This window comes from Microtus oregoni, unplaced genomic scaffold, assembly GCF_018167655.1.
Source record: "Microtus oregoni isolate MIOR12 unplaced genomic scaffold, Mior012 000007F_ref0000211, whole genome shotgun sequence".
NCBI classification, from domain to species: Eukaryota; Metazoa; Chordata; class Mammalia; order Rodentia; family Cricetidae; genus Microtus; species Microtus oregoni.
Window position 1 is genome coordinate 4,980,205 of NW_024543066.1, and position 15,967 is coordinate 4,996,171.

Genomic DNA, 15,967 nt, shown 5'->3' on the forward strand with positions numbered 1-15,967 from the left:
TGAAAGAAACTGTAATCCTCAAATAAGATTGTTTTGTTACAATTGAGATTTCTGGGCTCTGATGGTCACAATGGTCTTGCTTTCAATGTTTGTACCCCTTTCTAAGAAAATAAATTTCACTGCTCACTCACCTGTGACCAAATATCATCTTCTGGCCTGGAAATCTCCCAGGAGCTCACTTTGGGCTCTCTGAAGGTGTGGGTGATGCTTTTAAGTCTTCCACAATGTTTTCACATAAATGGTCTTTTGACTTTGCCTGTGGAAACACGACTGAGTTCAGACAAAAGCCTCCTCCAGAAGAGCTATATTCTCTGAAAAGAAGACTACAGATGATTGTCCAAATCATGATGGGCCGAAGATGAGATTCCACAATATTTGGGGTCCCAACAGTGGCCATCCTCTGGAAATCAACTGCCATCCACCTACAAAAATGTGTTTTCAAAAAACAAACAACTTTCATCTCTTTCAAAGCAGCCTCCTCAGATCTCCTTTCCTGTTTGCCTCGTCTCTTATGTTTCAAAGGGTATGATGGAAGCAAAGCCAGGAGCTTCAGATTCGACACAAAACCCAGAGAGGACCAAAGGGAGTCCTTTCTGGGAACGAAGATGGGTAGCACGGAGTAGAGCTTGCGGCATCAGAGGGGCTGCTTTGAGAGAGCGCTCATATAAATCTCCTCGCTGCCAATGTCTTACTCACTTTTGCGTTCCTCAAACAGTGGTCAATGGTTCATAAAGAATCTATCTTCAAAGATATTTGTTGGTGCCATTGAACATTTGGAAAGAATAAATGCATTCTTTATGTAACGCGACAGTGTCCGCAGGACATAGGTCATGAATAAAATGAAGTCTAAACTTTCGTGTGCCACAGGGGTACACCATTAGTCCCAGTTTCAAATGCACAGAGTTTTAAGGCATTTTTCATTTTTGCCAATGAGGTTTTATTTGTGTTCAGATAGGTGGTATTGATAAGATTGAGAGCTGGAGTTATTTAGAATTCAAATTTAAGTCATACTTTTTTTTTCTAATTCTTGTGGTCTGATGCAATTTTGTCTTTAAAAATAGTAATGTGTTATCTCATTTTTCTCTGTCTTTCCAGCTATCATTTATCTTCAACAATTCACAAAATCATTTCCACCAAGTTCCTGTTAGTGAGTACGTTAGCAGAGTAGGGTTTGAGATCATTTCACCCTGACCTTTATGCTCGTTTGTACACCTGAAATCTTGGCAATGGATGTGTGACTTACAGAATCGGAGAAAGTAAGGCAACTCTGCGAACTATAAAACAAGATTAGGGTTGTTAGACTCCAACAGGTATAAGAAGGAAGTTAACCATAGAGGAGTGCCTATATTGAACTGAAATGACTGGGAAAAGAAGACATCTACTGACAAAATCAATAGAAGGGGAAGGCAAGAAAAGGGTTTGGGAGAGGATTTTAATCTGTATGTGACGAGCCTAGGTACATATGTAGATACATAGAAGTTTGGGAGGAAGCAGATGATGATGGCGAATGGCTCCTCAATGGGACAGTGAGAGAGGAGTCAAGAAAGGAGAGCTTCACTCAGGTAGATAAGATGGGACTCGTGTATTCTGTGAATGACAGACACCCAGGACCACTGGGATAGAGGGACTGGTGCTGATACTGGGAAAGTATGAGGAGTGCTTGGTAGGTGATGGTTCTCTCATCACCGGGGAAATGCAAGGAGGCCATGAAGAAAAGGCAGTGCACTGGGAATGACTAGAGTGGGAAAACCTGCAGTCGCTGTGATTGGATCTTTGCTGTGGTTACATGCAGGAGTAGAGTAGATAGATGGGAGTAGATGCCCATTGCTTCTTTCTTTCCTCCCTCTTCCTCTCCCTCCTTTCTTTCCTCCCTCCCTCCCTCCTCTTCTCCTTTCTTTCTTTCTTTCTTTTTGAGGCTGGGTTTCTCTATGTATCCCTGGCTTTCATGGAACTTGCTCTGTAAACCAGGCTGGCCTCAAACTCACAGAAATCCTCCCATGTCTGCCTCCAAAGTCTGGATTTAAAGGCATATACTACCACCACCGAGCCAAGGAATAAATGCTCTTAAGGAAAAAAATAACAGTTCACGTTAAAAACTGCACAAGCAAGGATAACACATTAATATATTCATAAATATAACTGTAAAGTGCGATTCTCATATTATCAAAGAATTATTGTATACATGAGCATAATAAACACAATATACTAGAAATGAATGTATGAGCAACTTCTAATGTGCTTGCCAATAGACAGAGATGAGCAACGCAGATACTGTTGATCTTCAAATTTTTATTGTAGGTAACCTAGACACTATAAAATTATCAAATAAGAAATTTTGATTTGTCAAAATGTTAAGAAGGAAATAAAGGTAAATTTGGCTTTTAAGTGAAAACTATGAAAATCCCAGGGGGTGAGAGGGAATGCTTCCCTGTGGGACATTAATCATGAAGGTTGCAGAACTCCACCAAGCAATACAAGCTACTGCCATTTCTCTTGGCTGCCCACCATAACTGTATGGTAAGACTCTTGCTGAAGTTGTCACATGCTTTGGTGGCAAAATGTAAAGAAACCAAACTGGAACTTACTTGGAAGTTTCCTTGTTAGACATTTTTCTCCCATCCACTAGTTCCCAAATAAACACACTGAGGCTTGCATTAATTATAAATGCCTGGCCAAAAGCTCAGGCTTGTTACTAGCTAACTCTTACATTTAAATTAACCTGTATTTCTTATTTATGCTTCACTGTGTGGCTCATGGCTTGTTACCTCATTTTCTACACCTCCTACTTCCTCACTGGCTGGCTGACATTATTAAGTAAGAATCTTCATCTGGTGATGGATAGAGATAGAGACAGAGACCCACACAGGAGCACTGGACTGAGCTCCCAAGGTCCCAAGGAGGAGCAGAAGGAGGGAGAACATGAGCAAAGAATTCGGGACCACGAGGCGTGCATCCACCCACTGAGACAGTGGAGCTGATCTACGGGGAGCTCACCAAGGCCAGCTGGACTGTGACTGAAAAAGCATGGGATAAAACCGGACTCTTTGAACATGGCGAACAATGAGGGCTGATGAGACACCAAGGACAATGGCAGGGGGTTTTGATCCTACTTAATGTGCTGGCTTTGTGGGAGCCTAGCCAGTTTGGATGTTCACCTTCCTAGATATGGACGGAGGGGGGAGGACCTAGGACTTACCACAGGGCAGGGAACCCGGACTGCTCTGTGGACTGGAGAGGGAGGGGGGGGGAGAGGAGTGGGGGGAGGGGGAGAAGGGTGGGAGGAGGGGGAGAAGGGTGGGAGGAGGGGAAGGGAAATGGGAGGCTGGGAGGAGGTGGAAACTTGTTTTTTTTGTTTATGTTTTTTTTTCTTCTTTTCGCAATAAAAAAAATTAAAAAAAAAAGAAGAATTATAGTAACAATATCCAGCCTATTTGTATTTGGAAAAATTAGAGAAAATACTCTATTTTCTATCTTATGTTGGTGAATCTAAGGTTTTATACCTAATTTGCTTTCTATCACAACTAAGGAAAGCTATGACTTTAACGATTTAGCTTTTAACTCCATCAAAGACCCCAGAAGGGCAAAATGTTACCTAGTGACAGTGATATCAGATTGCTTGGACAGTCACCCAAAGTTCCCCTGTAATGTTGGGTGCCAACAATCTGGTAAACCTTGAGTAGAAATACTGTCAGGAAAGCAAAGCAAAATGTTTGTAGGGATCAGGAGTCAGTGAGCAGGCAAAGCCAAGGCTGTCTAAGTAGAAGTTGCAAGATTCGTGAACACTGGAGGAAATGTACAGCTTATCCAAGACTCAAGAAGAGGAAACTTCCAGAGTTCATGGACTTGTTGCTTCTCCAGAAACTGTAGCTGAGGTCTGTGATAAGTAAGCAGTCACAGCCCCTTTTCGGCTTTATCTTCCCTGGCATTGGTGATCCAATGCAAACTTCATAAACTGGAGGACTCCGTTCCAGGATGGCAGAGTGGCTGCTGAGTTTCTTTCTTCCCTTGGGCACTAGGACTGTCCATGAGAGAAGAAAGCAATTACACATGAGTTTACCAGTAAAAACGAGAGTTGTAGGAAGTTTGCTGGGAAAAACAACAATAACAAAACACAAACAAATAAAAAACTCTGCTTACCAGGACATTGTCTAGAAAACAGTGTCAGATTCAAGGAAGTTTCCTATGGTAGCTTCTTGGTGAAAGGTAGAGGCAGCTTGCCATGACGTGGAATGTAGCTGAAGCATTGGGTCCAGGCTAGTATGTCTTTACAAATATCTTAGAGACTTTGATTTTGTTATTTAGACATGTGTGATTGGATCTGGAATCAACTAAGCCGGTTCCCTCTGGCAGATTACTTCCCGAAAGGATGAGGGGACAGGGAAGACCCTTCTAGAGTAAGCAACACCTTCACTGGGGTAGCAGTCCAGGTAAAAATATGTCTGAGGAAAAAACAAGACAGCTTTTGCCTGCTTGCCTGTATTCTTTGCAGGAATTGCATCTATTATGTTGCTGTTAGTGCTGTCATTATCCCTCACCAACACAGAAACCCAGCATCTTCATCCCTCCAACATAGACTGACGACCAGGGACTCTCAAGGAAATGCCTAACTAGGCCTCTAGCAGCATCTTGCAACTCCTGAGACATTGAGCCTCATGTCCTGAGTAGCTGTCAGTTTTCTGGCTCTCTAGTGGGCAGGTAACCATGGCTGACCTGTCCAGCCTCCAGCCTGTGTTTTGTAAGGCAATCAAATAAATTCCCTTTGTATTATGTGTTTGTTCACTCAGTTTTGTTCTTCTCCAAAACCCTGGATTTATGCATGGCAGGAGGATGTAGGAGGAGCAACAACCACAGAAACACCTTGCTAAACGGAGGGCTGTTTAGGAAGAAGAAGCAAGCACAGAAAGAAAGGGTCCTGGGTGCGTCTGATTCTGCCATGGGTACTTGAGCAAAAGAGCCAGTGAATTCTTCCAGAACGTGCATGTTGCATCTGTGACACTTCTAGAACAACCAGGACGAGAGCAAGCACGGCATCTATAAAACGCTTTGACTTAGATAAACCAGTCAAACCCAATATTCATCTGAATCAGTTGAAATCGAAACACCTGATGACTTAATTTCAGCTTTTGCCCCAGCTATCAGCTGTCACTCAGGTCACGTGGGAACCCTTAAGTAATAGAGAGCAGCAATATTTGCCAGAAGGTAGGAACAACCCCCAAGGCACCAGAACCACAGCCATCTGAATTTTCCAGCCACATGATTGGCAGGAACTGAGCATCGTCTCCACTGAGAAAACATATTTGTCTTATAGTTCCAATTTTCCTTGGCCCATACTCTTCATTGGATACAAAGTCTATATGGTATCTGACATATGGTTGGCTTAGGAATTTTTGTTTGGCTCCATGGTTTGGTCAGATTTGCATATGACCGGTTAGATCATGCACCACAACCCATTGTACACTCAGCACATATTTGACAAAATCTAGAATGACTCCATACTCAGAGTAGATGAGCTGTGAAAACTGACTTGGAAATAAACACATTGATTCTTTCAGAAGCCTGCTCCCCCCGAGGCCCCATTCAATTCTCAGCCTCTCTTCAGAAAATAAGGTTTGCTATGTAATTGAAAGCTACATTGCTGTCTGGTTTGTTTTGGTGGCTCCACAAATGTCGGAGGGTAAGGATTTGTCAGACTAGTAATTACAACACCGTCTCTGTGATGTTTGTCAATTGGGACCAAGTGAATCCTTTAGTCAGTTTGATTTTCTGGGCTATTATAGATCTATTCATGATTTCATTTCCCATGTATTCAATTCTCCATGAGGCCAGCAGAATTTGATATGGTCTAAGCCCTTGATTTATCAAGTGTTTTATGGGATTTTTTTTTTCTTGTTTTCTTGACTACAATGGTAAAACCTTTGTTTTCTTGGGTTTAAAAGAAATAATTGCTACTTTATTCATAAAGTTATATCGATATTTCGATACAGAAGAGAAGATTCTTGTAAAAATTATACAGTAGCAAGATTTCCTTCGTAATTGCTTTTTTTATAATGTATGGAAGAAATTTGTCAATTTCTAAAACCTAAACTGTAAAAAGCATAAGAGATAAAGAAATGACCCATCTACTAAGAGCCCTTCCTACTCTTGTGGAGGACCAGGCCTGGTTCCCAGTAACCATCTGCAACTGCAGTACCATGGGATCTGACACCCTCTTCTGGCTTCCACAGGCACTCCATGCATATGGTGTGCATGCAACATGCAGGCAAAACCAAAAATCATACACTTAATAACAATAAATAAAACTTTCATAAAGCTATAAAAATTGAGGTGGAAATGTCTATCATCTTTAAAATGAAGGTGTTGATAACACAAAAGAGCAACACACAAAGTTACATCTATCCTTAATTTTAACAAAATCTCTAAGTGGTTTTTTTCCTACCAATGATTTTAGATCACTCAATCTTTGTAAACTTGATTGGGTATCACACTCCCATTGTTTATCCCTTACTCCAGGGACTGCCGGCTCTTACGTTTTTATATACGTACAATCAAGGGTGGTTGCTTAGACTGTGAGTTGCTAGGTCATATCACAGATATTAATTTTCATCTCTGAGCTCTATCGTCAAAGTGAACAGGTGTGGACCCTCACTGCCCATGGAGAGTGGCACCTACTTCTCCCAGCCTCCTCCTTCTGCAGTGCAGGCAAAGACATGTGGCCTCCTTTTCTGTACAACATGTGAAAAGTTCTTGCTTACGGTTCAGGTTTCGTTGGACAAAAGGCATTTGGTTGTGGTTTTATTTCACGACTTGATTCTCTCTGCATTGAATCATATGCTAAGTCCTTTGCTCATGTTTTTGGTTTCAGTGGCATTTTACATTTTTTCTTATTTGTGAGAGCTGTTTGTTCCCTTGAAAAACTCATGCTTAGGTATACTACTTGCAAGCCCATGCACCCAGTTACTTGTTTTATTTTTCTATTGACCTAGTTTGTTGTTCAGCTTTCTTTGCTTAGGATGCTCTTATGATGTGTAATTTTCCATGAGCCGCTGTGTGACTCCCCTCTGCATCCTTGCTTTATGTCTTACTAAAAAGTCATTCTTGCCATTTTAAGTACAAAAGCATCATTCTCTCTCTTTTTTTACTTTAAATCTTTAATCACTTGATCCATCTGGAAGTATTTTCAACATATGGATTGAAGTAAAGATCCAATTTAATATTTTACAAAACCTAAACTATTCATAATATTCTACTTCTTTGGCCTGTGATTTATCATGTAGTCAAATCCCTTACATAGTTCAGCATATTTATTGACTTTATTCCATTCAAATTTTTGGCATGTCTATTCATATGACAGAACCAAATTCTCTTGCTTATTGTAACTGTGTAATGTAGTTAGGAATACTGAAATCACTCTCTCATTTGTCTGTTAAAAACATGTTCCAGCTATTTTCTTGTGCTTATTTAATTATGAAACATTCTAGCATAAGTAGTCACTAGAATGCAAAACTTGTTGTTAAAATCAATAGTAGTCACTAGAAATTATGTCTCAGAGCTGGCGGATGGTCCAGTGAGTAAGGCACTTGCCCTGTAAGAGCGAGAAGCAAAATTTGAATCCCTGGGATACACGAACATGCCTTCCTCTATGGCAGGCAATTGGTAATCCCAGTGCTGGGAGGCAGAAACAAGAAAACTGGCTGGCTGGATTGACTGAATTCGCTAGTGCTGGGTTCCTGGCAAGATCCTGCTTTAGTCAATAAAATGTGTAAAGCAACTAAGGAAGACGTCCAATAACTGTGATGTCTTTCACACATGCTCACACTTTTGAACACACACACGCATGCATGGTACACACAATATATCCATGCGAAAAGGATCTTATTAATAACACAATGAAAGATGGTCTACAGATGAACTTAAGAGAACTTGATTCTTTAAATTATCGATGCCTCATATTATCACCCAGTAGAATGTCTATTTAGTAACTTACTCATTTATGACTCTCAGCATCATCGGAAACTTTCCTTAAATTCTGAAGTTCAAACGTACACGTTTTAAGGCCTTAATTCATAGTGTCAGGAAAATCTGCTCAAAAGTTTGTTGCATGTTGCTAGCTTGTGCATGCTATTGATCTTAGTAATTTTTAGATGCTCAGTCTTTTCCAGATAAATACACCTTCAGCTCTTCCTTCTCAATATCTACCCTTCTATTTCTTGCCTATACCAGGTTTTTATTTTTTCTCTTTTTCCAACCGGTATGTTCACGACACAATTTGCCACTCAGAAAAGTGAAGGCTTCATATAGGAAAGTCTGTCAGTTAATTGTTTCTGGGTTTGGGGTCTTGCTTCAGAGAAAGTGGCCCATCCCCCACATGCTCAGGACGCATTCCGTATTTCCATCCAATATTTATAGTTTTCATTTTACAATGAGATTTAATCCATCTGGAATTTATTTCTATAGATTTCATGAGATAAAAATTCCGCTTTATGTTTTCCAGATGGATAGCAACATTTTCTGACATCAGTTATGAAATTGGTCATTCTCTGCTCGCTGCTTGGAAATGCCGCTTTAATCATGTTCTAAACAGATCAGTTTTAGTTATTAAGCCAGGGCTTAAAAACCATGAAGGAAATGAGTGACAGTAGAGAAACACACAAAGTAGGGGGAAAAAAGGCAATGGGAGAAAGATGTACATAAGCATTTAATGTCTATAATAAAACGAAAAGGACATGTATAACAAAATATAGAAATACTCACAGAAAATACACTCACACGCCTTTCATTAAAAAGAAAAGACCTCAAAGATAAAAACTGATAAAGTAGAAGGCCATGGCGACTCATTCCTCTGTCACTATCAAGCTGTTCTCGCCATGCTGAAAGTTATCTGGAGCCCCCAGCTGCCTGGTCTAACCCTCATCAGGTATGTCTGAGAACAGATCAAAAGTTCCCACAAGTGAAAAGCAAAACCTAGAATTAGAAGACAGCAAAAGGACTAACAGTGTCTTTTTATCTCACAATTCAAGACTGTTTGATCTCCGAGGCTGTAACGTCTATTTTTAGGAATCTCAGAGTGGACTGGAGGTTGGCAGGCCTCGTCTCTATAGTTCTCTCTTTCTCCAGGAGAATCTGATTAAGAGTTCTTGATGCTAAGTACCCAAGATGAGTAGAGTCCACGCTGGATTCCGAATCATGGTGATCCTAAAGGGTTCACACCTGTGAGGCATGCCTTCCCAGGGCTCCAAAAGGCTCCTGTTAAATAAGGAAGTGTGCTGATAGTAGTGATCCCATCGCTGTCTGGACACATCTTCAAGGCCGCCGAAGCGCTTTGTGGTAGGACAACAGAGCCAGGGGCAGAATTCCCTTAGACATCTCCCTGAATGCGTCCGATGTTATTCATCAGTTCCAGGCTCAGCATTTCTAACACCGTCATTTATAGCTGCAACAGAACTTGGCAGAATAAACAAACACAGAGCTGTATGCTCGTCTTAAGCATTAAATACCACAGTATTGTGGCATTTAAGACTCAGTCACTCTGTAGAAGGCCTAAGAGGCCCCTGAGGTGTGTTCACACAGAGCGTCATATAAACACAGACACTGGGCTTTCCCACAAGTGGAGGAACATGTCTATAGGAAGGATATTTGACTGAGCTTTAACTAGTCAGCAATGGCTCTAGCAACTGCAAGTGAAGCCCCCTCCTCCTCAGGGATTGGGGCTTAGTGTGCACTGTGGCTGGGGGCAGAGGGTAGACTCTGCTTCCTACATGACGTTAAGCTTTCTCTCTACAAAGAAAAGGTAAACACGTCTCAAGATGCCGGCGTATGGGAGACGACTGGTGCTCAGTGTATGACTAGCACTTGGAGATCTAAAAAAGAATTACAATGTGCACCAATCTACGAAAAAAACATACAATTTTGAAGGGTAAAATAATAGTAATAATTGCAAACACACAACTAACTGAATACATTTCTTAGCTTTTATCAGAGGTAAAACGTAGACTAAGCTAAACAGACATTTTCACTATGATCAAAGCAGCCAGCGTAAGGAACTGGAAACACTGGCAGTTGGGTTAAATGCTGCCTTTAGCAGATTTTCCTGGAAAAGCCTTGAAGACTGCGTGTCTATTTTTGACCATCCATTAATTACCAAGCCGGTCCTGGGTGCTCTCTGACTTCCTGGCATTCTAAGTTAAGCCAGATTTTGGACAGGACTGAGGAGGGAGGGCTAATTACAAAATACTTTATTTAAACGCTAGAAAGTCTTTCATGGAACCAAGCCAAGCCTCAGATTTGAAAACACTTAAAAATATCTTTGCAATAGTCATACTACTTTATGTTCTATTTTTAGAAGCTCAGTGTTTGTTTTTTCTGGGGAAAAAGATAAATCCCATAAAAATACACTGTGGGCAGATAGGCAGTAAGAAGAGGCCCATACATGTCATGGGCGAAGGGATTCAAGACAAAGCAGGCAGCACAGCAAGAGAAGGCTGAGGTGGTTTGACAAATTTCAGGTATTATTACCTGTTCCCTTTCTGCATCTTATTGCTGAGTGTTTTATTTTAAAAAATATTTTTATTTATTTTTCGTGTGTGTGTGTGTGTGTGTGTGTGTGTGTGTGTGTGTGTGTATGTGTGTGTGTGTGTGCATGAGCATAGTCAGTGCCCACAGAGACCAGAAGAGGACATTGCAAGCCCTGGGGTGTGGGTGTTAGGATGAAGCCCAGTCCTCTGCAAGAGCAGTACCTGCTCTTAACCTTGAGACATCTCCTCAAGTCTCATTGCTAAGAATGTTAATTAAATAATATACCTTCAAAGCCATCACATTCTCTACTTGCTATAAATACAATCTTAACTTGCATACAATTATTATCAAAAGTTACGAGTGCATTCCACTTGTTTCCTGCACAGTTTACATGATGTCATTGCTAAAGTGGGAAGCACAAGAAATCAAAGAATTAGAAATTACTAGAAAACAGTTGCGATTGTGTACAAAATAGAATTTGTTTATAAAACATGTTATCAAACGTGGTAGATAAATGCTATACCATACCAGAAATTCATACTTTAAAAGCAAATGTCCCAACTGATCATCTAATGGTCACGTCCAATTTAGGAAGTCCCCTGAATAAGTGACTCAGAGTTCCTGGGAAGGCTAGTGTGGATTGATTGATGCTTTGAACTCCAGTACAGTTTTAGAGTTGTTTGCTAGATTGCCACACCCAGTTCTCACCACATATGTAAGAACAAGAGCTGCTTTCAAAGGTTTGAAATCATTTCAACCCAGAATGTCCAGACACGTTTAAAGGAAGAGCAAGACTGTTTTAGGCACGGGAAACAAAGCCACCATGATCCCCAAGAGGTGATGGGGTGCCTTGTGGTGATGTTCAGCATCAATGGAGGCCCCGTGCATGCGGCTGGCACCGCTGTCCATCACCTTGTTCTTCAAACCAGGGACCATATTTCTCGGGAGCTGTGGCTCAGTCTTCTACTGGTGCTGCTCCTGCAGTGGCTGTTGGCAGCCACCGGAAACCATGGCAACACTAAAGGCCACAAACACCTCCATCACAGCATGCCAGAGCTCCCTGGAACCTGGTCATGTGATTTACTTTGACAATGCAGAAAAAGCGAACTAACTTGCTATTCGAACCTAAATGGCCTGCTGTCAACTTTATGCACCCAAGCCCGAAGTTGTCACTACTCTCTAAGAACATATGTACCATGGCAGAATACCACCTTGGTCCAGAAGAAGGATATTCCTTGGTGGGACTGTGAAGCTGCTGTGGCTATTTCGTTTTTCACTGAATACGCTGGACAGCTCAAATTCCAAGCTTCCACCTCACAGCAAGCTTATTTGAAAAGCATGTTCCCCCATTTGTTCAATATATATTCAAAGTGTATATATACACATCAGAGAGACACCAGATGAGAACACCAGATGAGAGACTGTGATGGTCCCACCACAGTTAAAGGCTCTGTATAACCACGTCACCCTAGAGGATTGATGGTGGGGATGGTACTTGTCAGCCCTAAATCTTTGGAAGATGTGCCATGACAGCCCTGTCTACAACCTTCCAAACAATTCCATGAGAACCAACCACTTACGAGTGGTTCTCAGAGTTGGGTAATGTCTGCTACCATGGTAGGAGGTTGTAACAGTAGGCACACGTCAAAGTTTCTTCCATTCAGAGGAAAAATTAGAGAGTAAGTTGCCTGTAATACAAGATCATTTGTTCGTGTTGTTTCCTTAAAAGCTGTTGTAGGTGAAAATTGGGTGGGGGTGGGAGTAGAAAGAGAACCAGACTCCAAGAAGACAATGAGTTAAGTTCCTGGCTGTATGATGGGAACAAGCACCTAAGGTATAGGGTAGGACTCCTCAGAGGTGACAGGTGAGGTTTGCAAAGGCACGGCCTCCCTGGAGATGTCCTCCCACTCACTGGGACTGCTCTCAGAGGGCTGGTCTAGGACACTGGGCCGTGCCTTGAGCCTTGCTGGACCATCTTGCATGGAAGCCCGGGTGGCCATGATCAAAGCCACCAGCCGATAGAAGTGCAGCGCCATCACTAGGGAATTCTTCACGGCGAAGAACACCAGCATGTGGTTGATCACTCGGAAGTAGATCATCAGGACGAGGCGCACCACAAGGAAGGGACCATCTTGGATGAAGAAGCTGAGCCCGATGGCCCATAGATCTGCACTGTACTGGCATAGGAAGAGCCTGAGGAAGCCCCTGGCTTTCACAGAAGAGGGGCATACCAGTTTCAGCTGGACTGGAGAATGAAAGAAACAACAATTGACATTCTGAGGTGAAAGACGGGAACAGACGTCTATATCGACGGTCTGGTTGTAAAGGATGGAGAGTATCTGTGCTGTGTAGGCCTGGGAGGAAGGGGGGAGATATCTCTCCACCTCAGCCCTTCATTTCCTGGCCCTGCGCTTTCATCCACTTTAAAGGTCTTGCATCATCTCCCAGTCTCCCCGTAGGGAATGACCAATTAAACAGACTGAAGAGCATAAGATACAAAGGAAACTGCTATGTGTGTGTTTGGGGGTCTGCAGAGGGGGCAGGCAGCAGAGACCTGTCTGTACTTGGGGGGTCTCAAGTCAGGGAGCCTGGTACTATCCCTGGTTGCCTCTCTGTCTAGCATTGAGATACTGGCCATGTTGCATAACCTACAGGCCTGTCGGTTTCTCCCTTGAAATGCCAAAGAGCCTGACTCCTAAAACCTAGGTCTCTATTCATCAACTTCTTTGGAATAGATGTGCAAATCGATCCTTTACACATGCTCTTTCTTTACACATCTTCTTTCTATTGGAATAGCACCCTGTCTCCGTTTCTGCTCTCTGCTTCTTCCTTCAGTCTTCCAGAGGAATGAGGGACTTTCTTGACTGGTAAGGACAGTATATGAATGGCAGAGTCCCCAGCCAGACCGTCCAGGATGCTTTCTCTAGCATGCCCCTATTTCCGTATTTCACTTAACTCAAGTGCTTAGAATTCAAATTTAAACTGAACTCACATTAAACATAATTTTTCTATGTTGGTGATAGCATGTGTGTCTGGTGTGGGAGCTCAAATAATAATGGCCATTATTCCATTTTGTCCTCATTCCTTCTGCTTTTGTCTCCCAGTTTATAAGCAACTGAGAATAATTGCAGATGTTTGTGTGTATGTGTGTTAGTTGAACAAAAGGAGACTCCATCAACAGATGAAACTTTTGTTTTATTTTCAAAGATGTAAATTTAATTCAGGGTCAAGGGTAGAAAATAATCCTCTTTGTAATAATAAAGCCTTCCTTTTGGAGTTTTCCAACAAAGAACGTCTCAATCCAGCAAGGGCGTGCAAATATGAAGCGACTTTGATCGGGTTGAGCACAGTGTCCTACTTGTTGGAGAATACAATAGCTGTGTAGTCAGAAGCGGCATTTGGTCTTTGTTTTCCAAACAGCTGCATAGCGTTATCACCTCTGAATGTTTACACAGTTTCTTAAATAAAAATTTTCTTAGCAAGTCTGCAAACCACAAGACAGGAGAGGGCGAGCGAATGACAAAGGAAAGACACACTGAAGGTCAGCGAGTGTCTTTCTGGAGAAGCCATGCTCAGGGAATCCCTCCTGGTGGACCTCCCCGCCCCCCCCCCACCAGGGTATAAAGGATGGAGCCCTGGCGCCTATGAAGAGCAGCTGGCTGGTTTCTAGCTGGGTAACGAGCACCATGTACCTAAGGAAGACTTCAGCAAAAGAGCTGCATGCTGTTTGCACATATTTGTTTGTGATTATTAATCTGGAATTGGATTGGTATTTTCCTCTTTTTTTCCTTTTTGAGAAAGGATCTCAATATGTAGCTGTGGCTGGCCTAGAAGACACAAAGTAGACCAGGCTGGCCCCAAACCCAGAGATCTGCAAGCCTCCCCGTCTTCAGAGTTCTAGGAACAAGGGAGTTCACTGCCATGCCCAACCATGCCCAACCTTTTTCTTTTTCTAATTTGAAAAAAGTCTGGCAACTCTTGCCATCTATCCAGGAAACAATTTTATCCAAGAAAATGTGAGCTTAAGATCTAGAGTGTTCAGAAGACCTCTGAGTCTATTAATGTGGACCATCAAATTCATGTATTCTGTCTTAGTCTCATCCTGAAGCCAGCATGATGATAAAGAAATAGATGAGGAAAAGAGAACCGTTAAAGTCTGGGCCTCCTCGAGAGTAATGAACCAAGGACAAGAATTGCCAGGTCATATTTCCAGTGAACCAAAAAGTCACAGTGTGAGTCCAAGCAGCAACCATGCCATAGAGCTCTCTATGATGCTAAGACTGTTTCACATCTTTGCTGCCCAGCATGCGAGTCACATGAGGCAAGGGAGAAGGTGAAATATGGCCAGTGTCACTGAAAAGTCGCTCCTTCAGCTTTATTGAATATCAAGCCGTCCAGCTATGTGTGGCTGGTGGGTACCGTACGGTAGGACAGCGCAGCTACAGGAAGTCAGTATCATGGCATTCCAGCTGAATGGTTTACTTCTTTCCCACCCTTAAAGGCTGATGTATTCATTAAAGTTAGAATAAGGGCTGCCATGAAAGGAAATCATAACTTTCCACATGGGGCTCTGAACTGCAGTTCTTACCTTGTATGTGACATCTCACAATGTGACTGGCTGGAAATATGGAGGCCGCACATCAACAGATCACTAAACACTCGCTATATTATTGAGTCATAATAATATATGATGCTGTGATATAATGTACCATCCCATTTCACAGGTGAAAAACTGAGACACATATCTTAATAAATTTTGGCAGGATTGCAGATAATGAATAATAGAAGTATTAGTGGAGCCAGATATAAAACAGCACACTCAACAGCTCAAGCACTTATCATTATTAATTTTGGGGTTTGTTTTTTTTTTTTTTTTTTTTTTGGAAATCAAATTTTACGTAGACCAGACTGACCTCAAACTTGCTGTATAGCTTGGAATGACTTTGAACTTCTGCTCCTCCTGTCTCCACCACTAGAGTGCTGGGCTTAAATGAACACACCACCGTACTTGGCTATACTCATTTATCTTAAACTCAGCCACACACCAAGGTGGGTCTACAATTGGCTTTCCTGAATTTCAACCTACCTTTCTTCTAAGTTCCAGTAGAGCTAACACTGCCTCCTTCGTGCTCATGTGGTTTATATTTAAGAGTCATACTTTTTTGTTTCTTTATGTAAATATGAATACATTTACCTGCCAGGTCCAGCGGAAACTGTAGCATACTCCATGTCCACACGGCAAGGATGCCACAGACCAGTATCAGGTTAGTCCTAGAAGACAAGAGCATTTTAAATCATCAATAAAACATGACCACGTGCGGAAGAGGGAGATCAGCTAAAATGCCTCTTGTTATGTACTAACTAAAGCTTTTTGGAGTTGGCAAATATTTTGTGTTATAATAAGCCCACGAAAAAATAACCACACCCGACAATGGAACCATACAAAAGATATGGT

General features: G+C 42.0%; 1 protein-coding gene across 1 annotated transcript in view; it reads right to left on the reverse strand.

The window, feature by feature from the left end:
* Nucleotides 1-12,341: 12,341 nt before the first annotated feature.
* The window catches only part of Tmem26 (transmembrane protein 26), a 42,520-nt gene continuing 38,894 nt past the window's right edge, over nt 12,342-15,967 (reverse strand). Inside the window, exons 5-6 of the mRNA XM_041655093.1 lie at nt 15,707-15,783; nt 12,342-12,757 (exon numbers count right to left, since the gene is read on the reverse strand). Coding sequence (XP_041511027.1) covers nt 12,342-12,757; nt 15,707-15,783 — 493 coding nt within the window. The remainder of the gene's footprint in view (nt 12,758-15,706; nt 15,784-15,967) is intronic.